We start from the raw sequence: 26,564 nt of genomic DNA, 5'->3' as shown, positions 1-26,564 counted from the left end.
GGAAAATAGTGCTTGAAAAGTTTAGTTGCAATCAGTATTACCATTGTTATTTTCATCATGATGGTAGGCTGCACATGCTAAAACAAGAAGACACTTCCCTGTCTGGTGGTGGACCATGTTAACATAGAAGTGGATAAAGAGATTTGAGATACTGGTTTGGTTTCAATGGCATTAAAATTGGTTGGAAATGGCTTGATGTTGTGTAGCAACCTGCTTGTTTGACTGATAGGTCATTAAGACTTATATAGAACCAAATAATGAATACCTAATATTGTGACCCATTCTACCTTTGACACACTTTATTTTTGTAATAACGTACCATGAGTAGAATAAAGACTAGCGCAGCAGGTCAGGCAGCATCCAAGCAACAGGAGATTCAACGTTTCGGGCATAAGCCCTTCTTCAGGCTTATGCCCGAAACGTCGAATCTCCTGTTCCTTGGATGCTGCCTGACCTGCTGCGCTTTTCCAGCAACACATTTTCAGCTCTGATCTCCAGCATCTGCAGCCCTCACTTTCTCCTAGAATAAAGACTAACCCCACACCCAATTACAGGACAATCTCAGAAGACCATTCCTTGCTGACGAATGTGAACAGAAACATCCTTGGAATATGATATTGATCTAAGTGGATGGTTACTGTATCTGTCCATCTTGTGTACTTGCCTTTCTCATGATTCCTTCAACCAATGCCTTCCCACAAATTCTGCCTTACCTTCTTGACATTGCAAAAGGTCACAATGTGGAGTTTTCTGTCACTGTTGCCGAGCCCGCATTTAGGTTTAAAAGGGAAACTGTTTGGAAAGTGCAGTACTAAAGGGCACTATGAACAAGCAAGTTGTGAGATTAAATCAAGTGGTTCATTTAGGGAAAAATATCAGAACAGACTTAATGGGTCAAACAACCTGTTTCTTTGCTGAAGCCCTCTATTTGGTGTGAAATTCGTCAACACTGGTCTGATTTTCTTTTCCACAGACTATTGGAAGAGGTTGGTGTGAGGTGGTGGTGTGGTATGGTGTCTCAGTGGGCAGCACTGCTGCCTCACAGCACCAGAGACCTGGATTTGATTCCAGCCTCGGACAACTGTATGTGTAGATGTATTCTCCCCTGTCTGCATGGGCTTCCTCCGGGTGCTCCAGTTTCCTCCCGCAATCTAAAGATCTGCAGGTTAGGTGAATTGGCCATGCTAAATTGCCCATAGTGTTCATTGATGTGTAGGTTAGGTGCAAAATGTAGAGTAATATGGTAAGGGAATGAATCTGGGTGGGTTACTTTTCGGAGGGTCGGTGTGGCCTTTTTGGCCAAATGACCTGTTTCCACACTGTAGGGATTGTATAACAAAAATAAATCAAACAAAATGTAAACCGGGCTAGCAATTGCTCTTGGCCAACTTTGGTTTTAGAGTGTTGACCAGTTTCACCCACTAAAGTTTGGGGAAAATGCCAACAATCTTTAAATGCACACCAGCCAACCTTCCTGCCAGTCCCACAAACTGCCCAGTTTAAGAAAATGGATAGTAGCAAGATATCTCATTTATAGCTAGGGGGCGATAGATTCACATGGAAGATGAGCAGAGATTGGCAGACCTGGTCCACACCGTCTTGGGACATGATACTGGTGTATGATTCCTCCACAACCTCTCCCCTCACTTGAGACGTGGTGACCCTCAGGGTCCAGTAACTCTCTCTACTGAGAATACAGTCCAGTATTTACCTTTAATGGTATATGGTGCTAATAATAAGACAAGTTATCCTCTTGCATTGAATTACATTTTCCTTCTTAGAGTAACTAGGGATGGACAACAAACGTCAGCCTTGTCAGGACACCTCCATTGACAATGCATTTAATTTAAAAATTACACGTGACTTTCTTTGGTATAATTGCTTTGGTTCAAATATGATCTGTATGACTGCCTCAAACATACACCTACGCATCTTTCTACTATTCAAAACTAATTGCTTTGGAAAAGGAAGCATTTCAAAACAACAAGCAGTACCAAGCATCATCACACCAGGATAAAAAGTGAATCAGGGAAGTGGCATGAGTGTTATTTAACTGCTGGCAGGAATCACTAATTGTTATATTAGAAGCGACATTAAGAATAATATTGGTTACTGATGCATTTGCACAGCGCACCCTTTTTCTGTGTCACCGTTAAAAAATGTTTCTCATACCAACTAATATCAACAGCCTTTTGTAAATAGCACTAACCAGGTGAACAGCCCTTCCTCTTTGTCTTTTATTTTATTCACAATATGCAGTGATATTTTTAGTTTTCCCCTCATGTTAGTGACATCAAAAATCACTGCAGTGCTCAGGTGATAAATACTGACTTTGCCAAAGAAACACACATCCTGGGGATGATCTAAATAAAGAAAAAAAATGTGTTAGGATTAATGCAAACTGCACAATTCGATTCACTTGTCCCTGGACAAAGAACAGCAATTATAAATATGGATATTTAAAAATACAAAATGAGCGCTCCACTTTTTAGATTAGATTACTTACAGTGTGGAAACAGGCCCTTCGGCCCAACAAGTCCACACCGATCCGCCTAAGCGCAACCCACCCATACACCTACATTTACCCCTTACCTAACACTATGGGCAATTTAGCACAGCCAATTCACCTGACCCGCACATCTTTGGACTGTGGGAGGAAACTGGAGCACCCGGAGGAAACCCACGCAGACACGGGGAGAACATGCAAACTCCACACAGTCAGTCGCCTAAGGCAGGAATTGAACCCGGGTCTCTGGTGCTGTGAGAGCAGCAGTGCTAACCACTGTGCCACCCACCAAGCCATTTGATTGTGTCATTTTTCAATTTTAATATTTTCTGGATTATAAAATGATGATAGAATGCCTAACCACCAATATGTGAATTGGAAAACACTACAGATATAAATATTGTCACAAAACAGAAAATATTATAAAGCAATAACAAAAATTGTTTTACTTATCCTAACACTATTTTCCACTTTTCCATTTCCAAAGTACTGCACTCAATTAACACTATTAGCTGTTTGAGTCAGCTCAAAACATTTCTGGACAACTGGTGTATCCAAACAACAGGTTTCCAGACTGAAGAATTTACAGTGAAATGATATAATGGCAAGCTCTTTCACCCTTGCAATGTGATCTCTTTCGAAGTCACAAAGTTCAGATCGGGGGTTGCCAGAGTAGATGCAGGAACGATGCTTCCCCTGCCTCAGGGGTCTAGAACCAGTGGGAGGTAGTTCCAGAATAAAGGGCAGGCCATTTAGCACTGAGGTGAGGAGGGTTTGTACAACCTTTCCAATGTTGCATCGGCACAATCTGAGTCCAGGCCCACCCAACCAGAAAGAAAGTTCAAATGAAACACTGCTTAGCGGGTGGTGAATCTTTGGAATTCTCTCATCCAGCAGCTGTAGAGGACCAGCCACTGAGTATGTTCAAGACCGAGATTAATCACTTTTTGCATATTTATAAACATCAAAAGATAGTACAGAAACTAAAAGATCATCCATGGTCTCAATGAGTAGTGGAATGGGCTCAAAACGCTGAATGACATCCTTTTAATTCATGCATGAGATGTAGGTGCCAGCATTTATTGCCCATCTCTAGTTGCCTAGGAGAAGGTGATGGTGGATTGCAAATCTGTTTGGTGCAGGAAGGCCCACAATGCTGAGAAGGAGGGTGTTTCAAGACTTTGACCCAGCGACACTGAAGATTCAATGATATATTGACAAGTCAGGATGGTGGGTGAACATTTAGGTCATTGTATTCCCATTTTTCTGCAGGTCTTGTTACTCTAGATGATATTGTTCATGGGTTTGGAAAGTGCTGTCAAAGGAGCCTTTGAGCATTTCTGCAGTGCATCTTGTAGATGGCGCACACTGCTGCTTCTGAGTGTCAGTGGTCAAGGGAATGCATAATCGTGGATGTGGTGACAATCTTTGTGCTTTACCTTGGATGGTGTCAAACCTTTTGCATATTATTTGGAGCTCCACTAATCCAGACAAGAGGAAGTATTCTGTCACACTCCTGATTTGTGTCTTGTAGATGGTGAATGGGTTTTAGAACATGAGGAGGTGATTGCTTGTTGCATGATTCAGAGCTTTTGACCTTGTAGCCACAACACTTGTATGGCTACTCCTGTACAGTCTTGGTCAAACTCCAGGGTGGTGATAATGATGGATTCAATGATGGTGATGCCATTGAATGTCAAGGGGCAAAGGTTAACTTCACTCTTGTTAAGATGGTCATTGCCTGGTATTTGTGTGGCTTAAATATTACTTACCACTTGCAACCAGAGTCAGATAATATTCAGGCTCTGTTGCATTTGAACATGGATAGCTTCAGCATCTGATAAGTCACAAATGGTGCTGAACAGTGTGTCATCATAAGCAAATATTCCCACTTCTGGCCTTATGGTGGAGGGAAGGTCATTGATGAAGTAGCTGAAAATGGTTGGGCCTAGGACACTTCCCTGAGGAACTCCTGCAGAGATATCCTGGAGCTGAGATGACTGACCTCTAACAACCACAACCATCTTTCTTTTTGCCCGGTCTAACATCAAAAGGCAATGTTTTTCCCCCCTGATTCCCATTTCTGCTCCTGTTTTTTTTTATTTTCCATGAGCTTTGCCACTGTTGCCAAAATATTAACTTCTGTTATTTCCTCTTTGTGTTGATATTACACTTTTAATGTAAAGAGGTGACCTGGAGTGCTTCAAAAGAACTTATGCAGGCAAAAATTTGGCGTTAAGTCAAAGATGACAACATTTGCACATCAATATTTTAAGCAATTTTATTTCCTTGTGGTCCACAGCAAATTAAACTCTGATAAGTTTGCTTGGATTACATCGCAAATTGAATCTTACTAGCATTGCCCTGAGACAACTGAATGATAATTGACATTGATTCTAGTCACCCCAATCATTCAGGTTTCGTTCCTGTTGTTTGTCTGAACTCCTTGCTGAGATTATTGTTCTGTTGTTATTCTGCTTGAGACCAATGGTAAACCAATTAAATGTTATGAAAACTCATATTGGTATTATGTGGGAAAACTTTGTGATATTTTAGCTCTTCTAATTCATTTAACAATGGGGACTTTTTTGGACTAACAGCTACAGTGATAAAGAACTGAAAATTCAAAAGTGGAGTCTGTTAATTTTTAAAAGTGACTTTCAACTTATGCAAAGAAATATGCATTCAACTAAAAGCAGCACTCACTGTTACTTTAATTAAAAATAACACAGACAACAGTGTGGACTATCAGTCACAGTTGTTGTCCTGGTTTTGAAGTGGTGTCAGCTGCAGCTGGGGAGAAAGATACTTTGAATGTGATGTAGTGTAGCTTTTTATCTATATTAAACAGGCCTGCCATGTTACTGACATCGAGATAGTCCCACAGGATAACTCCCACAAGAAGAACAGTTTCGTCGTGTGAGCTTCATCTCGCTGGTGTGTAAACAGTCTGTTGGCAGCCATCTAAAATCTTTTTGTTTTTTAAACCAACACAATTTGAGGCACTTTCTTCCCTTTACTTTTAGGCCTTGCTACTTAACACATTCTCAAAGTCCTCTCAATTTCAAATTAATTAATTATTCATTCAAATTGTGCACTGTCTGAGCATTTATTTCATTTACTGCTTATCAGGCATTGCATTGTGCCAATTGGTGATGACATCTGTCACACACTAACAACACATCAAAAGTGATCCATTGTCCTGAGGGTGTGAAAAGTGGTTTCTTCATTCTCTCTTTCTATCACTTGGGATGTTATGCATTCAGATTCCTATGTAGCCCCAGCAAGCAGGTATCAAAAGGCAACTTGCTATTAAATGGTCTGTTAATTATGTGGTCAAGATGCACAGCTGAAGGTCAGTGATTTAGTAAGTACGTGGAACACTTACAAAGAGAAATTCCTCATGGTCCTGATTTTTGGGCACCTGGTTGTAGGAGGACGGGAAAGCTGGAGGACCTCTGCATTAATCTGCTGCTGTGCTGGCCAGGATGTCCATTAACAGGTCCAGGCAATGGGCTATGAAGACAGTCATTATACCTGACTACCTGCATCTCTTCTGTAGCTAAATTCACACCTAGGTAGCTCTGGAAGATGGAGTATACTGTATCCACTTGAGGGGCTGCAACGGTGGACAGTGCAGGGAGAAGGGTATGTTATATACCCCCTCCAAAACAGATTCCATTTTAAATTTGCTGTGTGCCCTTTCATGATTTGATTTTGGTACAATAGCATGAACTGGGGCTGTCACATGTTAGTTCTTTTTCATTAGTTTATGAGTTGTCATTAGGAAACAGAGATGTGTAATTGCGAGGGTGGGTATTAACCCTTTATTTCCTTTTGAAACAGACAAGACTCGGGTATCTTTGTTTAAATGTTTATTCATGCATACAGGGGAAATGTACTCATCAAGAAAATGGCATGCAACTCTGATCTTATCCTTGATATAAGAGCTATGGAGGTAGCCCTTGTGGTATATTTAAGGCTGAGATAGATAAATTCTTGGTAAGTCAGAGAATCAAGGGTTGTGGGGAAAATGCAGGAAAGTGGACTTGAGGAATGTCGTATCAACCACAATCCTACTGAATAGCAGAGCAGGCTCAAGGGGCTGAATGGCCTACTTCTATGTCTTATGGTTTTATTAGGAAAACAAAGGTTTTATAGCAGTTTTACAGTTAACAAGCTTCCAACTGTCTATTACTACAGGTAATCATTTCCAATCAATGGTTTACACACTTTCCTATTTCTTTGTCCAAACCTGGTTTCACAACTCATATTTCAAGGTAGTACGCATGACTATATTATACAATTTATTGAAACTAACACACGATTATTTTATCCAATCATATCATTTAACATACCTATTGTTACAAGAAACCTAAATTACTCATTTCTCCCCTCCCTCCAATCAGTAATGCCACTTTCGGTGAATAAACCTATTAACAAGAAAAATATTAGTCTCTAGTTTCCCGTCTCACTAAACGATTTGGAATTGAACGAACATGTGCAAGTTCCAGGCAAGTTCAGATTTTACTTGTACCGTCTTAACAATTGGCTGGAGCAGCCTAATGAAATAATACACAGTTGCCAAGAACTTGCCAAGCCTTGGCTCTGCTACAAGGAAGCATATACTCTGCTGGAGTTTTAATCAATTATAAACTTCTCTTATGAGGCATTCATGCAGTAAATGGAATTTTGTGAGGGGCAGCAATAAACCCTCACCTAGCCGGTTACACCCATATCTCATGAAAGAATTCAAAATAAGTTATGAACTTTATCTTCCAGTCAGTGACCTACAAACGTCTCCTTATGCCACGTAAACGAACAGAAACGTGTTTTCATTTTTGTAGAAACTGTATACATAAATGTTCCACTCCCCTTTCAAAACAATTTTGACAGATCATCTCCCTAAGATTTAGAATACACAGTGTGGGGAGGTATGGCCAGAGGACATTGTTTATTTCACAACACGGTGCTGCATCAGTAATGGAATGTTTGTTCGTTTTCCTCTTCATATTCACTGATGTTTCTTAGGATGCGGGCGTTGCTCACATTTACGGCCCAACCCTAACTGGGAAGGTAGTGCTGAGCTGCCTTGTTGAACTGCAGCAGTTTTTTTCTCGGGTGCAGGTGCTACGAGCAAGGAAACTCCATATTCCTGACCCAGTGACAGGGAAGGGAAATATAGGAACCATTCAGTCATTTAGGCAGGATCTATAGAAAGAAAATCAGTCTTAATTCGATTATTGCTAAGAGAGCCTTTTACCTGCTCCATGAAAAGATTCCTGCTGAATAACATTTAGCGCTGAAAATGTGTTGCTGGAAAAGCGCAGCAGATCAGGCAGCATCCAAAGAGCAGGAGAATCGACGTTTCGGGCATGAGCCCTTCTTCAGCAACACATTTTCAGCTCTGATCTCCAGCATCTGCAGTCCTCACTTTCTCCTCGTTCTCCCCGTGTCTGCGTGGGTTTCCTCCGGGTGCTCTGGTTTCCTCCTACAGTCCAAAGATGTGCAGGTCAAGTGAATTGGCCATGCTAAATTGACAGTCGTGTTAGGTAAGAGGTAAATGTAGGGTATGGGTGGGTTGCGCTGCGGCGGGTCGGTGTGGACTTGTTGGGCCGAAGGGCCTGTTTTCACACTGTAAGTAATCTAACCTAAACATTTAGCTACATACTTCTGTGTAACTTTGATCACTCTCTTTGGCAGGGACGTACAATATTCTAAGCCAAATTTAGCATTTCTAGTCTAGTCCAGGTTGGATTTCTGCCCGTCAATCATTTCATGTTGCACTACAGATCCCAGCTAGAACAGCAGTTTATAATGGGTTGTGAGAAAAAGGCCAAGACTTCACTGGGAGGAAGAGGCAGTACCCACTGACTAGAAACTCACAAGCAAACACACATGTAGTATGAGGTTCATGCATTAAGATTCTTGCAAGGGTGTCCTTCCCCACTAGTGGATAAAATGTCCCTCTCTAAAAGCCGCTAGGCGGTCAGATTGCTCATCTCTTTAATCAAAGGCGATTGAAGGAGAGAAGAAATGCTTACGATAACCATGTGGACCTAGAAATTACAGTTACAGCTCAAACAGAAATAAGTACCAACATGGAATGATATGGCCAAATGGTCTGTTTCTGTGTGGTCATTTGCCTATAATTACTCAGATCTTTCTGCTGATGGTAGAAGAATCCTTACAGCAATCTATATTCACAGAGCACAAGTTCCCTATTCAACTGAGGACCAGCCCCCACCAACTTGGTTGAATAATGTGTGCAGTATGTTTGCCATGCGGGAAGTTGTCACATGCTGAAGGTGTTAGATTAACTTCCCGCTGTGCTGGACATGAAGGACACCATCCTCTTCCTCTAATATTGGACAGATCTATAATGACAAGCAGCTTCTCTGAGTATCTGCAACAAAAGATCATGTCAATGTGACATTACTGAGAGCCTTTAGACCTGACTGAATTGCCAACGCACCGACCGGATTGACGTAGCATGACAAGGCATGGATGCTACGAGCGTGTAGGTTGGCACTGAGTGAGCAAGCGCTAAGAGACCATGCATGCAGTTCTGAGATGCAGCCTGGTCCAATCCTTTAGCCAGGTGCCTGATGTGCATGCAAAGTGTTCTCACAGCAGCCTTTCAATACTAATTGTTGGTACACGCTAAGAACAATTTTAAAGTTATTGAATTCTGTAAAGCCCTGTGATCAAGAACCTTTAAGGTAGATGTCAGAATGTTATGCTATGAATATAGAGTCATAAAGCCCTGAAACAGACCCTTTGAGCCAACCATAATCCCAAACTAAACTAGTCCCACCTGCTTGGCCCATATCCCTCCAAACATTTCTTATTCATGTACTTATCCAAATGTCTTTTAAACATTGTGACTGTACCCACATCCACCACTTGCACTGGAAATTCATTCCATACATGAACCACTCTCTGTGTGTAAAAATATTGCCCCTCATGTCTTTTTAAAAAATATTTCTCCTCTCACCTTAAAAATATGCCATCTAGTCTTAAATCCCCACCAAAGGTGAAAGGAGAATGTCAAAATTAATGTTCATTCAGAATTCCATTGAAGACTTAGCTTTTGGTGGAAGAGTAAAATGAGAGAGAGGAGAAAGAAAAATATTTGAATGTTTGTCAAGTGAGGTCTCCTTGTCAGATGAGGACATCTTGTTTGCTGTGCCCTTGTCAAATGTAGATAGGAACCACAGTGTGCTCTAAATCTCAAGTCCATTGCCTTTTGGAAGCTGCAGTTTATCAAAGAAACATTTGCAGAACATTTGGCGTGCTGCTGGAGGGTGTACAGCCTATTTTCAGGGCAGATAGAGGCTGCTGGTGACGCCTTCAGTTTGTTTTTACTGTGACCATTTCAAAGGGCCCATTGGGAGATCAGCAGTGTTGATGAACTGGCAGAGTGTCACTACAAATAACGATATCTAGTTGCTTGGTTTCTAGAGCAACCATCTACAAAGTGTAATAGGAGATAGACCATTTTTCAAAAAGAATGGCAGGATTCTTTTACAACACAGAATGACCTTGACATGCATAAAATTCATTGAATGCTCATCACTGCTCAAATTGTGAAGCCTTTTAAACTGACTTGATGTATTCATTTTACAATAGTTTAAGCATTTGCTTATGATCTGTACATAGCATCCCCGCACACCAGGCTGGCACAGAAGCAAGGGACTATATCTTAACACCCAAAAATACATAGTTTGGGTAAGTTACTATGAGATGTTAAAACAATAACAAATAGACAGACAAACACCATCTACCTCCAAACTATGAGTGATACGTTGAATCCAGGCAGGACGAGGAAAGGGCTGGAAATGGCTTGGGCCAATTAAATATTTTATTGAAGCTCGTAAACTCTAACTTAACTCACATCCCAAACCTTTGGAACATGGAAGCTGAAGAGAGGTGAAATATCTTTACAGACAAGGTAAATATTCTGCCCTGCAATTTTCCAACCCTCCCATCCAATCCTGAACATAGCAGCTGCATCTCATATCCCTCCACTCTCAGTGGACCTTTTCAGTGCATTTGTCACAGTTGGAGCCTGAATAATGGTAAGGGGCTCCTGAGATGGAGGTGTTTGTTGTTGTCACTGAGGCAAGCCTACCGTCGGCTGCTGCTCTACGTTACGATGGGGCCTTACCCCAGTGAATTTGTTGCAGGAGAATGGCAGGACAATAAACGCACCTGATCCAGGAATCTACGACACTGACTCACGGAATTGGAAGTGAGCAGAACATGTGCCTCCAATTTTATTATGGAATTCCCCGGTAGTAACTTACTCCACTTCAAAAGCAAGTCCTTCAAGGGATATTGTGACATTACAACCCATAGCCAATTTGACAGCTATCTGGCTGTTCATAATGGATGTCAGAAATGTCTCCATGGGCAAACTTTTATTGTTTGTTTTGTCAATATGTCATAGAAAGCCCTGATTTATATTTGCCGAGCACAGCTTTTCAGGCTCTCTTTGTTCAAAAACAAAATCCAAAAATGGTTTCATGGACACTCTTTCTCATGAATAAAAAGATCTTTTAACGAAGAAACTTATAGTTGAGTTGTTAAAAATAACCATAACACATAACCATAACAGGGGGAGCCAATGGCCTAATGGTATTATCATTGAACTGTTAATCTAGAGACCCAGGTAATGTTCTGGTGACCCACCACAGTAGGTGGTGGAATTTGAGTTCTATAAAGAAAAATATTGATATAAGAATCTAATTGCTGATTGTTGGAGAAACCTTTCTGGTTTGCTAATGGCCTTTAGGGAAGGAAACTGGCATCCTTACCTGGTCTGGCCCACATGTGACTCCAGACCCACAACAATGGTTGTCTCTTAACTGCCCTTGGCTAGCGATGGGCAATAAATGCTGCCTAGCCAGCAGTGCCCTCATCAGACAAATAAATAAAGGGGGAAAAAAACTGTTTGCTGCATAGCACGACTTTTGAACAATTAAATATACCCATTTCTCATGAGAGTAAGGTGTTCCAAAGGGGTTGGCACTGGATTCACTTTTGTTTATCATTTATACAAATGATTTGGATGAAAATGTAGGAGGCATGGTTGGCAAGTTTGCAGATGACACCAAGATTGGTGGTATATTGGACAGTGAAGAAGGTTATCTAAGATTAATTGGGTCAATGGGGCTGAGGAGTGACAGATGGAGTTTAGTTTGAAAAAATGCTAGGTATTGCATTTCGGTGAAACAAACAAGAGCAGGACTTGTACAATTAATAGTAAGCTCCTGAGCAGTGTTGTAGAACAGAGAGACCTAGGGATTCAGGTACATAATTCATTGAAATTTGTGTCACAGGTAGAAAGGGTAATTAAGAAGGCAGTTAGCACACTTGCCTTCATTGCCCAGACCATTATGTACAGGAGTTGGGAAGTCACGTCGAGACTGTACAGGATTCTTCTGGTCTCCCTGTTATAGGAAGGATGTTCTATTAAACTGGTGAGATTTAGAAAAGATTTACCAGGATGTTGCCTGGAATGGAGGGTTTGAGATATAAAAATTGAAAGACTGGGAAGTTTTTTCAGAGCAGCATAGGTTGAGGGGTGATCTTATTGAGGTTTATAAAATCATAAGGGGCATAACAAGGTGAATGACAAGGATCTTTTCTCTCTGATGGGGGAGTTCAAAACTGAGGGGGCATATTTTTAAGTTGAAAGGAGGAATATTTAAAAAGGATATGGGGGCGTGGGGGCAACTTATTTTGTAGAGGTTGGTGCATGTGTAGAATGAGCTCCCGGAGAAAGTGGTGGATGCAGATACGTTTACAACATTTGGATAAGTTCATGAATAAGGAAGATTTGGAAGGATATGGGCCAAGCACAGGCAGATGGGACTAATTTAGTTTGGGAATGTGGTTGGTGTGGTCTGGTTGGACTGAAGAGTCTGTTGCTATGCTGTGACTCCATAGCTGTGACTATTAATGAAGGAAATAGGGATTGATTTTGGAATAATATGCAGATCCTGCAGTTAAAACTTTTCTGAGTATGGCAATGAGAAATTTTAATACTTTCCTCTTTTATTTGAATTATTTCTCAGGGATACTGCAGGCCAGGAACGATATCAGACTATCACAAAGCAGTACTACAGACGCGCCCAGGTGAGCTTCACATTACACTCTACCATATTTGGGAAAGCAAATAAGGCAACATGACACAATTGAGTTCAAAACTAATTGAAATGGAAAGCAAAGAAGCTTCCTCTAGTGGTTCAGTGGCTGAACTGTTTGATAGATCTGCCATAATTGTTACAAGTTGTTTTTATTTCTGGCTATGTTTTCATCACCTAAGATAAATGGTGTGACATTGACCATGCAAACCATAAGAGCCCAGGCTTGGTCCCCACTGACTTTTAATCATGGCTGCAGTCGTGAGTGATTGAGGTAGCCTTCTGAACATGGCTAGGAAGAGGAAATTTATACTGGAGATTCTGCTTTTTGCCTCAACCCAGTGACTGCACCTTGAAAGTGATAGCGCAGGGGTCAGGTGATGATTGAATGCAATATTTTCCACTGTCAGGTAGTATGCAAAGATTTAAGAGTCCATTTGAGCCTGCCTAACAAGAGCAGTGCTGGGAGGGGTGAAGATCAGGCCCTGTTCACTTACCAGCCTGACAGCAAACTGTCACCATTAGTATCACCTTAACCTTGCCAAATTTGAAGTCAGTTAAAGCTCTCACTGCAGGAGACCACTTGCCTTTAAAAACAGGGTGGGCAAAGATATAAATAATGGCCTCTTAATGGTAAGAATCAAAGGGGTAGATTAACAGCAGCATTTGTCAACATGGAGTGGACATTAAAATTCTAACTAACAAGGTTTTCATTGAACAGTGGGTGAATTTATTTCCTTGTAATTCTGAGTCATGCAGATGAGGCACCAAACTGCTGTGTTCCCTCATATAGTGTAAGTGATCAGCCAACACAAGAGTGAGCTGTTCAATAACTTGAAGGAGCACAAAAGTGATCCAGTAATTCTGTGCTGCCAATATCTGTGTGGTGTTTTGTTGCCATCATCTTCCACTGTTAGTCACCTGGTGAAAAGTACTTGTGAAGAATGGTCACTTAGGGGCTGCTGCCAAAGGGGCAAACTACCTCAGAAAGTTCTACCCCTCTGCAAGGAAGTAAATTTGAATGTAGAAATATTAAGTACATATCAGGATAAACAAAGTTCCAGGTAGTTAAGTTGCTACTGAATTTAGAAAGCCAATCCCAGTCTCTGTCATAATTCACTATTGCATTTCAAGCAAAATGCTAATAAAATCATCAGATAAAATCATTATCTAACATTGTAGATTAAGTTAAATAGACTCTTGAGACATCAGTTGCAACCGCCTATAGTTTATGAGTTGCTTTAATTACCTTTGCTTTGTAGTTTTTTTCAGCATTGGCCTTAAAGGTGCAGACTTTCTTGTAGCCTATAGCAATCCTTTCTCTAGATTATGACAGCAATCCACTTTGCTAATATGTATTATGGTTAGGGCATGGTTACTAGGATAAGTGTAACATGTTTTCCACTAACTCATATACTAAATAGGATTTATTGATTTTTATTTACAGGGAATTTTTCTGGTGTATGATATTACCAGTGAACGCTCCTTTCAGCATATAATGAAATGGGCCAGTGATGTCGATGAGGTAAGAGACAAAGTGACTGTGCATAATTTTATCTTTGAATAAACGTTAAGACTGTAGGAAAAGCATTATCTATGTTTAATTAGTTACAGTACTCACATTGTATTTCTTCATCATCTTTCCTACCCCAAGTATGCTCCTGACGGTGTTCAGAAAATTCTCATAGCCAACAAAGCTGATGAGGAACAGAAAAGACAAGTGAGTGCTGAACAAGGTCAAAAAGTAAGTACTCACCATCATTTATGTTCCTATTCCATTCAATGTGTGTTCTACTTGTAATATCATATATCTTTAGCTGATATTTCATCCCAAGCCATTTTTTTGACAAAGAAACTAAAGAACTGAGGATGCTGGAAATTAGAAACAAAAATTGCTGGAAAAACTCAAGCAGGTCTAGCAGCATCTGGAGAGAGAAGGTAGAGTTAATATTTTGGGTTACATAACCCTTCTTCAGAACAGTTCTTCAGAAGAAACTGCTGGAAAAACTCAGCAGCTCAGAACTGTTCCGAAGAATGTTTACTTAACACAAAATCAGAGTGGTGCTGGAAAAGTACAGCCGGTCAGGCAGCATCCGAGGAGCAGGAAAATTGACATTTCAGGCAAAAGCTCTTCATCAAGAAAGGCCGAAACATCGATTTTCCTGCTCCTCGGATGCTGCCTGACCTGCTGCGCTTTTCCAGCACCACTCTCATCTTGACTCTAATCTCCAGCATCTGCAGTACCCACCTCTTCCTAGCTGACTTAACCCAAAATGTTAGCCCTACTTTCTCTCTACAGACGCTGCTAAACCCACTTGAGCTTTTCCAACAGTTTCTGCTTTTTGTTTCATTTTTCTTGGCAGTTTATTGTCAGCAGTAATTTGCCTTGCATGCTCTAGGACAAGGTCAGAAGGTAGGTCCCAAACTATTTCAGCTGGAACTGGAATCCTTTCACTTTACTCTGAACTAGCAATCTAGTCAGCAGTATTAACTGGCACCTATCATCTGTAAAATAGAGGTTAATATTATAACTAATAAATGTACATTCTTTGTACTTGGTGATATTGCCATTTTTAGGGGAGGAACATGTCTAACATAAAAGCAGAAATACTCTGAAGACAAATTGAATGCTGCTGGACTCACTATTTAAAGACACCACACAATAAATTCCAACAAAGATTGAGTTTCCTCTCCTGGTTTCTTTATCAATGTGTATTAAACACAATATCATCTGTGTTAGGTTGGGGTATCCAGGATTATAAAGCTATGGTATTGGAGTTACAGTAACAAACTGTTCTGATTGAATGGTACTAAGGGCAGAATAGCTTACACCTGTTCTGATATGTAACATCATAAATTAAGAATGTGCTGTTTAACTTAGGAATCACTATCTGGTTTTAAAAGTTCTATTAACACTTGCTTCCACAGCTTGCAAAAGAATATGGAATGGACTTCTTCGAAACAAGTGCCTGCACCAATTATAATATTAAAGAGGTCAGTGCAAGCATTACAGTCACAGAAATGTAAATATTTGTAGCACAGAGAGAGGCAATTTGGCATGTTGTATCTTTTCCCATGCCCTTCCAGTGTAATCTAAAGTTAATCTCACTATGCTACTTGCTTCCCAAGTCTCCCAACCACAGCCCATCGGAAAGAAATCTTTCGTAAGCTTCTTATCATCTGAGTAGCTGTTTTAAATTTACTAATCATTGCCAACCTTTTTTTCTGCTTCTGAGGCCAAGATGAGTCCACCATGGTTATGTCAAATGATGGAGCAGGCTCAAATGGGCTGAATTTCTAACTTTGCTCCTGGTATTTATGCACCTTGTAATTACAGTTCCCCATCCCTGATATTATTGTTGACTATGAACACTGAAAATCTAAACTTAATTGTAAATATTGAATGTAAAATATGAATATTTTGTAATTGAATGTATTAATTAAATTATCCATTAATTATACTGTCTGTTAGGCTTTCTTAAGGAAAATATATAACAACACCACTTATAATTGAACCAAACATGTGTATAACATAGGAGATATGTTTGGCACTTTTGGTTATGCCAGTCTTTGTAAGCCATTGACCAGGTAATGAATTAGGCTTCGTGTACAGCAAGTAAGATGCCAATTATTTAATCCCCAATTATAACCTAACTAAACTCACATGACAATTCATTCTTTTACAATAAAGTCACTCAAGTGACTTAGCACCCATAAATGAAAGCTTTTTTCAAGAATAAATATTCTTTAGCAGAGAATTGTTTCCCCTCTCTCGTCCCTTGAATATTGCAGTGTGATTTTGTTTAATGTGTATGATGAAACATATATGTACATACGTAAGATTTTTTTCAGGTAAAAGTTGAATTGTTGCATTTGTAATCTTGTGGTATTTTGGCATGTTCTTATTCCACAGTCATTTACTAGACTGACAGAACTAGTGTTACAGGCCCACAAGAAGGAGTTAGATGGGCTTCGACTATCAACCCCTGATGAACTTAGTATTGCTGATTTAGAGGAGGATGACAGCAAAATCGAAGGCGCGAGTAACTCACAGAAAGCTTGCTGGTGCTAGAAACGGAGCCAAACAAAATCCAGTTCAGTGGTCTGAATCATGCCTCAAGACCTGGTTGCCTGCTGTTATTTTGTGCCACCTTAAATATTCACACGAATCCTGCTTCTCTCTGGAGTTGGACTGATTCTTCCAGCTGATTCAAATAGGTGTTGTGTTTTTGTCCCAGCTCTGTGGTTCAACCACGCCTTGGGCCAGGCTTGTGTGCTGTGCATTTTGTACAGTTACTGTGCTGTAATTTGTGTTCAGGTGCTCAACTGATGGTCCAGTAGCCTGGTTTCTACAAGACTGCTGTTTCAGTATTTGTTTTCTATGTGGACAGCCCTTCCAGACTTTGTGACACCATTGTTTTCGCAATTAGATACTTATCATTACAATTGCCCGGACTTCCCCTTTTTGTGTAACTAATAATTAGTTTCTTCAGTATGCTTTTAAAATATTTTTAGCCAAGCTCAATAAAAGTGCTCTGTTTGTCACCTTGCTGCTCAATTAAGAATTTTTGAACCCAGCATGATTATTAACATCTTGCTCTATTTAGAAATTCAACTTAAGCTTGAGATTATGACTCCTGGAACAGAACAATGGTATTGTGGACACTGTCAAAAGGTGATTTTTATCAATTTCAATTTTTCTGTATTTTGAAACATTGTTGTGAAATAAGCATCATCTCTCATGTGTATCCTGCTAGGTTCATGATCTAAATGATGCTTTTGATTGATTTGGCATAATAGTTACAAAGCTGTATTCAGTTTTACTTTTATTTTGTCATTTGATTCAAAAATGTCCAATACTGACTAAATTGATAGATGATTGTTGCTTGGGGTAAGTAATGACTGATACACCTTTCTCTCAATCATCACAATTGACTGTGCCAGAAACAGAGAATTAAATTATTTTCTAAGCGACAAACTATGTAACTAAACCAGTATTCCATCCAAATTCCATTTCACTGCAAGTTTTACTTTACAGTTCTTGTGAAATTAATGATTTTCCTTTTGCACTTTAACATTTTGAATGAAGAATTACTATAAAAATGAGTAATTAGAATTTTCAAGGATGAATATTCTATGCATTGAATTCTATAGTTATGATTGTTTGTGAATTCCTTTTTAATATCAGCATCACAAACTTCGAAGAACAATATCCCTTTTGCAGTAAAGTGACAGAGGTTAGATATGTTTTCGGTGGAAACAGACTGGTGTTGCAAAGAAAACAGCAAGAATTCCTATAAAGTACTCGTAAATAAAATTGTATTCTCAGACATTGCATGTTTGAATGGTTAGTGCAGCATCATTTGGCTAAGAACCCAAATGAGGCATATCCTGTTTCAAATAAATTAGGATTTGGCTACCTCAGTGATATAGTATTGCAGTGTGGTGATGTTAACATTTCTTCATAACTGCGAATACTGTTGTTCAGTTCACAGCCTGTGTCAATTACTTTCCTCTCAGTGGTAGAATGCAACATCCATGATAAAGGTTGAAGTAATTATGTGATTTACAGAGATTTGAACCTGATGTTTTGAATATTTGTGCTTTTAGCTTTTTTCCTCTTGTAATCAAAGATTGTATGAACATAACAATTGCCCAATGTACTTCACTCTGCCTGGAAGAGTCAAATGAATGTGATTATGCTGATTAAAGCATCTTAATTTTCTTAATTACTGTATTTGTGAAGGAAAACATAGAATTTGACTGAAATTAATTATAATTACCTGCTATTGAAAAACCATGATTTTATTTACAGATGTCTACAAATAAATTTCATTGAGGGTTTAATTGTGCTACTATGTCAATATACCAGAGTATTTGACTTAATATCACAACAGTTTTCAATCTGGGTCTGCCTATGAAAGCATCTTGCCATCTATTCTTGTACATGAATTGTCTATTGAAATGCTTAGTCTAGATTAGAGTGGTGCTGGAAAAGCACAGCAGGTCAGGCAGCATTCGAGGAGCAGGAAAATCGATGTTTTGGGCAAAAGCCCTTCGTCATGATGAAGGGCTTTTGCCCGAGACGTTGATTTTCTTGCTCCTCGGATGCTGCCTGACCTGCTGTGCTTTTCCAGCACCATTCTAATCTAGACTCTGGTTTCCAGCATCTGCAGTCCTTGTTTTTACCTTATTGAAACGCTCAATCTGTTTAACTCCTTGCTAGAGTCTTACTGAAATGTGCAGTGCTCAGAAATATTTGTGCATCTATTGACATCTGTACACTGAATTATACCACCATTTCATCTATACAATCCTTTAGTTCCATAAAAGATTTAAGTATTGGCTTGTGCTGCATGTGTTGAAACCTTAAGTGACCCGCTCTCGTGGTTTCCTAATGATCTATCTCTCTTTGAACATTTGGTTAAAATGATATTATGCATGCTACATAATGTGTATACATTCTTGTGCAGCAAGCTGAACTGTTTCATTGTACAAGACAGCGTGACCCCTAAAAATTGTACTTAGAGTTGTAAATAGGGTGTACCAGTAATTCCACGCATAACAATTTCATTAAGAATTCCAGAGCTGAATGAATGGAAGAGATGGAACATGCAGACATTTTGCTGAACCAGTATAAAGCATTCGTTCAGCCCAGTTGAATCTTGTATTCAGTTCTTCCATGGGAAAGATGTAAAAACTTTGGAAAGGATACACAAAACTAATTTACTAGAATAGCTCCAGGGGATAAAGGAATACTTTTAAATGAATAGACTGGAAAAGTTGGGATAGAACAGAGCAGGTAATGAAAAAAAATGATTGTGATTTTTAAAATAATGTATAGTTTCAGACAGAATTAAAGAGAAACAGTTTCTGAACGTTGAAGGATTAGTAACCAGGAGACACACCTAGGATGATCCACCAGAGAACCTGAGGGGACAGGAGGAAAAACTTTCGATGCAATATGTAACTAATTCGGATTTGTCATAAGGTAATAGGTGCAACTTCAGTAATAGTATCTGACAGAATGAATAAATGAAGGAAATAACATGCGGCAGAAAGTGACGGGGCAGAAGTGAAAAATTACTTCAGCATTCCACTGAATGAGAAGATTACCTTTGTTGCTGAAATCCATGTATTTTATCATAGAAGCTTGTGCATCAATTGCCCTCTTTTCCCCAAAACAGAGTTTACCTACAATGTGAATGCATTCAGAAAGACTCGAGTTCATCGGAGCTTAGTTGTAAACGTGAACAAAATTGAACATTAACTTATTTGTTTTCCAGCAAAATATCTTGTTTCATTCCAGACCAAATTTAATCAACAAAGTTGATTAAAAGCCTAGGCTTCAAATCAAGTGTACAATGCAGCTTTAGTCTGATTGTTTTGTTTTCTTATTAAATATTGATCCCTTTGGTGCCATCAGTCTGAATCAGGGAATTGCAGCGATACCTGAAGCGTGTAACCTAATTCCCAGGCCTTGACGGTTAACGCCCAGTAAGTATAAAGACAGAAACCAATGGGAGATGAGTATTGTCGATTGCTTAAGTATTTTCACCGAGCTCAAAAATAACTAGTTGGTTTAGATCGACAAAAGAACCTTTAACTACAGCAAACAATTTTAATCAATGAACTAAACTGGAACACATGTTAAGAGTCATCTAGAGTAACCACTTGTAGTCCTTGTTGACCATACAGGTTATGTGTAAAAAGGTTGTTTCGATGACACTGGGGAACCTGTCCACATCAGGATGTGGTGAATGGAAAGTGTGCATTAAACACCTTTGATTTAATTCATTTCTGATGACTGAACAAATATTGGCGAAACTGCCTTGTTAAAAATATTTTTTAGAAAGGATGACTTGAAATTCCCACTTTTGTCTAAATGAAGCCCACAAAACTGAGGCTATGTGTTAATTAAATTTGGAATTTCAATGTATTTTTTCGGTTTTGGGTGGTCTTGGTCCTCATACCGATATTCGCTTTTTGCGGAAGTGTTAATTTACCGCACTTTTCACAAGGCGGTTGTGCAGACAAATAATCTGCCTCTTCCAAATTTGGTTTGTTTAAAACCGGGCTAGTTTATGAAACGTTGTTAGTCCCGCCTAACAGAAGAGTGTCAGATTTTGATTCTTGTGGGGAGTAGTCTAAAAAATCCTCCCCAGTATCTGAGGTCAGCCTGTTTCCTGCTATTTGAGATAATTAAGTGTTCCAACCTCTGGAAAGGGAGGGGCTAAATTTTCGCACAGTCATTGCTCAGAGACAGAACTCTTTGTAGTTGTGGTCAGGTGGCTGTTGGATGAGTGCTGTCCCTCAGCGAGTCTACACTCGGTTATTCTGCACCATGGCTCAGAGCGTCAAGTCGTTCTACGACCTCAGCGCCGTCACCCTGGCCGGGGAAAAGCTGGACTTCAATGTCTTCAGGGGCAGGGTGGTCCTGATCGAGAACGTGGCCTCTCTCTGAGGCACGACCACAAGGGATTTCACCCAGCTCAACGAGCTCCAGAGTCGCCACCCGAACCGCTTCGTTGTGCTGGCTTTCCCTTGTAACCAATTCGGGCACCAGGTGAGAGAATCCGCAAACCAGCCGAGTTATAGTAACATTTGTTCCCAAATCTCTTTCCCCCCCCCCCCCCCCAACTCCTTTTTAACGTAAAGTGAACTCGCTCGATTTAACCGAGACATTTTAGCGCAAACCTACTTATTATGTTCAAGTCTATGCTATTTTTAAACCCATAGTCATTTTCTCTGACTTCATTCAGTGACTGTTCTGAGGGTTGGTTGCTTGTGCACTTTCGAGCGGAAATCGAGCGTACCCTCGTGTTTTATTTAGTACTTTTTAAAAAAGGCATTTGGCACTGGGTTTCACTTCAACTATCACCATGGAAAATTACTGAAGCGATTCTGAATATGGTCTCATTAGCGTGGCGTCGCCCTTTTTGGGGATCGGTATCTGGGCCAGATAACCCTGTTCGGGGGAGTGTGGATTTGGAGCCTGGGAACTTGTTTCTGCACTATCTCCTCGATCTGAGCATAGACTGCAACACCCAGAGCAACCTATCGCCTTCCCATGTTTAAAGAGTGCATTTAAAAGAATTTGGTAGATATTAAATCATTACACTCAAAACGTTTTTTTTCCCTTAGTACAGCGTAATCGCTAATGGCTGTCGCCCAAGCCTATGATAGAATGTTTGTGGTTTTGTTTTACTGGAATGGAAATATTTCTTCCCATGAACTTTTAACATTCATCTTGGAGGGAGAGAGTTGAAAATCCTTTTAATGTATACAATGTTTCTTGACATTGGAGCTTTAGACTGGGAATAAATTACTTCACAAACTGAGGTCAACAAAGCTGGAAACTAACCAGAGCACCCAGAGGAAACCCACCCAGACACTGGGAGAATGTGCAAACTCCACCCAGTCGTCCGAGGCTGGAATCGAACCTATGCTGAGGCAGTAGTGCTAACCACTGAGCTCTGAGCAATAGTGTGGTTAGATAGTGTTCACATCCCTCGTGTCGTGTTTGGTCTTAATGAAATTTCAAACTTATATTCATGCCATCACAAAGACCCATCAAGTTTTACCTCTATCATCATTCCAACTTCACTCCTATCTCTGCTTATCAAGTGATAGTGATGCAGTCTGGAAACAACCCTTTGGTCCAAGTTTAGGTTATTCTGAATTGATAAATTTAATTAGCCAGAATTTGGTTCCTATTGCTCTAAACCCTTCCTATTCATATACCTATCCAGGGGCCTTTTTAAATGATGTAATTGTACCTGCCTCTACCACCTCAGGCAGCTCTTTCTATCCATGCACCCACCCTCTGTGTTACCCCTTAGGTTCCTTTTCAATCTTCCCCTCTCCTTAAACCTACAGCCTTTAGTTTTGGACTCCCCCACCCTAGGAAAAAGACCTTGGCTCTTTGTGATCCATGCCCTTCATAATTTAGTAAACCCCTCAGTCTCTAGTGCTCCAGGGGAAAAAAGCCCCAGTTTATTCAGCCTCTCCCTCTAGCTCAAATCCTCCAATCCTAGCAACAACCTTGTAAAACTTTTCTGAACCTCGCTGAAGCCCTCCTGTGTTTTTGTTATTTGCCTTTACACTTAATAGTTTCAACACCATTCTTAACTGGTCTCCCAAATACTAATCTAAACACAGTAAACTGGTTTGCCAGTGTCTTGGCTTGTAGTAAGTACCATTCCCTTTTCACCATCCTAGGAGGTATCTGCACTTTTCTATGTCTGACCTTGTGTCCCCAGTTTTAATTACTCCATTAGTGACTAGTTGCCTTGGTTCCAAACTAGTCTACATTTTGCAACCTCACTTTAAGATACACTAATTATCACTTTGATCAAACTCTAATCATAGAATCTGAAATATTACAATGGTGCAGAAGGAGGCTATTTCAACCCATTGAACTACACCAGTCTGGCTCTATTACGTAGTGCAATCCCCTTCACATATCCCTTCACATCCTCATTATCCAAAAATCTAGATAATGTTCTCTAATGCCTTCAAGTTCTGTCGTCTTGAACCACAGCAGACCATATGACCTAAGTACACCCGCAGTGAAAAAGGAGGGAGTTCCTGAATGTGATCTGATGACTAATGGAGAATGACATTGTATTTTGAATGAGAATGGTGGGCAGCCTGGAGGGGAACTTGTAAATGATAACAATCCTGTGGTCCTATTTTCTTTGTTTTACTAGGCAACAGAGCTTGCAGTTATGAAAGGTGCTTTTGAAGTAGTTTAATTACTTGTAGATGGAAGACCTTGCTGCTACTGTGCACTGATTTGATCTATCTGGAGGGAATGAATATTGATTAGCAAAACATCCACCACATTCAATCAGTCTGCTTTGTCCTGGATTGTTAAACTGCTTAAGTGCTGTTAGAACTGTACCCTTCCAAGCAGGTAAAGAATATGCCATCAATCTCCTGACTTGTAGTCAGGAGGTTTATATCCACACAATTCCCAGATTCTGACCTGCTCTTGTAGCCAAAGTATTTGTGTAGCTAGCCCAGAGGGTGGTGGAATTTGGAATTTGCTGCCTTTTTAGGGTGTTAGAGGCAGAAACTCTTAACATTTTAAGAAATTTTTATATGTGCACTTGCAATGTCAAAGCATGCAAGGTTATGGACAAAGTGTTAGAAAATGGGATTAGATTTGTTGTTCTTCATTGGCCCATTGGGGCTACAACAAACAAGGTTTTTGTGTTATACACCCCTATGACTATGATTGGGTTTTGTATTCTACTTTGAGAAACATCTTCTCAGTGGCCGAAGGTGTAAATGTCATTGTGTATAATGCTAATGAATGAATTAAATTTGAAATTCATATGTTATGCATTTTGTTTGACTTTTTTATAACCTTTTTTAGGAAAACTGTCATAATGAAGAGATCCTCAATTCTCTGAAGTATGTCCGTCCTGGTGGTGGTTTTGAGCCCAATTTCACCATGTTCCAGAAGGTTGATGTCAACGGTGCTGGCACACACCCTGTCTTTGCATTTCTGAAGGAGAAGTTGCCCATTCCTTCAGATGATGCTACATCCTTTATAAATGATCCCAAATTCATCATGTGGAGTCCAGTCAGCCGATCAGATATCGCTTGGAATTTTGAAAAGTTTCTCATTGGCCCTGAAGGAGAGCCTTTCAAACGCTACAGCAAAACATTCCAAACCATCCAGATTGAACCCGACATCAATAGGCTTTTGAAAGTTATCAAATAAAGAATCCAAATTTAGTGGAATAAGCAATGAGGCAGTTATATTTCTTTACCTTCACTAATGGGAAAACTGCAATAACCTTTTTAGTTGACTTTTTTATCAATTCGGACTCTAAATTAAGTACAGAACTTGTTTGCAATGCACAAAAATTGGAGGTTGAGATATTTTGTCCAATCGTTTGAGCTCCTAGCATAGCTTCCTGTCTTATCTGCCTTCAAGAGCAGTGCATGACTGATTTAGTTTGTCTTCTACTAATTTTCATCTTAGATCACTACTTGAGCTGCTTCATTCTTTTCAAAAAAAATCTTTAAATGCTGTTTGTTGCAACAAAAGCCTTTGTGTTCTCTCATCACATTAGCGAGTACATTTTTTTTCAAATCTTGAAAGAAAGGATAAATGTCATGATGATTTTACTATCTAATCAACTAGAAAATTAATCTGATCAGTTCCTGCCATAGTGAAGATAATCTGAGATTTTAGTTGTTGATTGGACGTCCTAAACGTACTGTTTACTGAGAACCTCACCTATAAAGGGAAATAAAGCAGTTTTCCCAGGGTAAAAGGGTAAATGTGCTTCCAATAAGTCAACCATCTGTTACTGCTCAACAATTTTGAAGTGTAAGTTGCAAGAAGTGCCGAGAATTTGCTTTTGTCCCAGTTTATGGATCTTAGAAATAGGTCTACTTCCTTTAGAAGTTTTTAAACAGTTCTTCTGTTCTTCAGAACTTTCTTAAATGAAGGCATCCTCCTAAATCCCATAAGGAAGCTGCCAGAAAAACCACGGAAAGTTACTGAATTTTCAGGATGTTACTGTTTGAAATATTTTTTGGTGTAGACGTTGTATATGAGAAATGAATAATAAAGAATGTTTTGAAAATAAAACATGTTTGTTTCTTTTTGGTTCAGTTCCAGCAATTAAGAATGTACTCATTTCTCAAAATAAAAACAATTTGTCGATCACCTGACTGAAATTAATCATTCTGGATGAACAGGCCTCCTGTTCTTGATTATTTGAACATTTGTTCCCTGAAACTATACTTTGTTCTTAAGACCTTCATCTGCAGCACAATAAATTCTTCATGTATGTAATTAGTCATCATATTTCACCTGGAATTAGGTTAGCAGGAATGAATGGAATTCCAAAGCCACAAAGAAAGTGGCCATACTATTTGCTGAGTTGGCACATGTATCTCTAACCTTGATGCTTGTATAAAAGATGACATGTATTTCCCAGTCTTAATTTGTTTTCACATCAAAACTAATCTTGTATTCCAGGTAGCCAGTAACAGGTATGGAGAAAAAGTGAAATTTTCTAATGTAGACAAACACTGTCCAATCAAGGTGGATAATTAAATAACCACAGATATACATCAGTGCTGAAGCTGATTGTCTTTATTTTGGAGAAAGACTGAAGGGCTTAAAATGAAAATTATTTAAACTATGGACAAGGAAACCAACAAGTCTTCTGATTTTTGTCATGTCTGGTGAGCAATGGGTACTTTGAAAAGTACTTAGAATAAATCTTTGGCACACTTTTTGAATTATCAAGCTTATCACTAATATCAAATAAATAGATGTGCAACAGATCAGTCAACATTAAAAAGTGAAAGAAAAGAATATTTTGGGGATCAAAATAGTAACTTCATTCCAATGAAGTCTTAAACATTATGTATAACTCTTGTTCACAATCAGTTGCTAACCACAAAATATGCTTAATTCTTGCAGATTGTATCCTTTTTCCTGTAAGTGTGCAGAGTCATGCATGTGAAAACTAGTATTGCAAGTTTTCTATAAACTAAAATGAAATGACTACTTATGAGGAGTGCTAAGGTTTGTTTGTCTAGCAGGCTGAAGATTTAAAAGTGACAGTAATAGGAAGTAGGAACTATTTCACTTAATTGGTGAAATAGTTGTAGGAAATCCTTATCAAGAAGTGTTTAATTATGGTGACAAAAATGAGAAGCACCATTTTGTGATTTTCCATTAACAATACTGAAAAGTAACCAATCCAGAAACAATTTGTAAAAGCGAGGAAATTATGGGCAATAAGCCATTTCTGCCTTTGACTCTGTCAACCTATGCATTTAGCTCATTATGCACAAGTTTCATGTTTGAGCCTCAAGAGCTCTGGGAATTAGAAAGAATTGTTTTTGGTCCCTTAGCAAATAAAGCTAAG

General features: G+C 39.4%; 2 protein-coding genes across 2 annotated transcripts in view; both read left to right on the top strand.

Moving 5' to 3' along the window:
• Positions 1-17,202, top strand: part of rab15 (RAB15, member RAS oncogene family) — a 151,707-nt gene extending 134,505 nt beyond the window's left edge. Inside the window, exons 3-7 of the mRNA XM_060828356.1 lie at positions 12,589-12,649; positions 14,105-14,182; positions 14,312-14,401; positions 15,586-15,651; positions 16,571-17,202. Of these exons, the coding sequence (XP_060684339.1) occupies positions 12,589-12,649; positions 14,105-14,182; positions 14,312-14,401; positions 15,586-15,651; positions 16,571-16,729 (454 nt within the window). The 3' untranslated portion in view covers positions 16,730-17,202. The remainder of the gene's footprint in view (positions 1-12,588; positions 12,650-14,104; positions 14,183-14,311; positions 14,402-15,585; positions 15,652-16,570) is intronic.
• A 3,703-nt stretch (positions 17,203-20,905) lies between these two features.
• On the top strand, positions 20,906-25,270 carry gpx2 (glutathione peroxidase 2). The gene is made up of 2 exons (XM_060828853.1): positions 20,906-21,223; positions 24,041-25,270. The coding sequence occupies exons 1-2, from the start codon at positions 20,957-20,959 to the stop codon at positions 24,389-24,391; spliced, it is 618 nt and encodes a 205-aa protein (XP_060684836.1). The 5' UTR covers positions 20,906-20,956; the 3' UTR covers positions 24,392-25,270.
• Positions 25,271-26,564: the final 1,294 nt, after the last annotated feature.

This window comes from Hemiscyllium ocellatum, chromosome 8, assembly GCF_020745735.1.
Source record: "Hemiscyllium ocellatum isolate sHemOce1 chromosome 8, sHemOce1.pat.X.cur, whole genome shotgun sequence".
NCBI classification, from domain to species: Eukaryota; Metazoa; Chordata; class Chondrichthyes; order Orectolobiformes; family Hemiscylliidae; genus Hemiscyllium; species Hemiscyllium ocellatum.
Note: the sequence above shows the minus strand (reverse complement) of the source record. Positions and strands in the feature narration are given on the sequence as shown.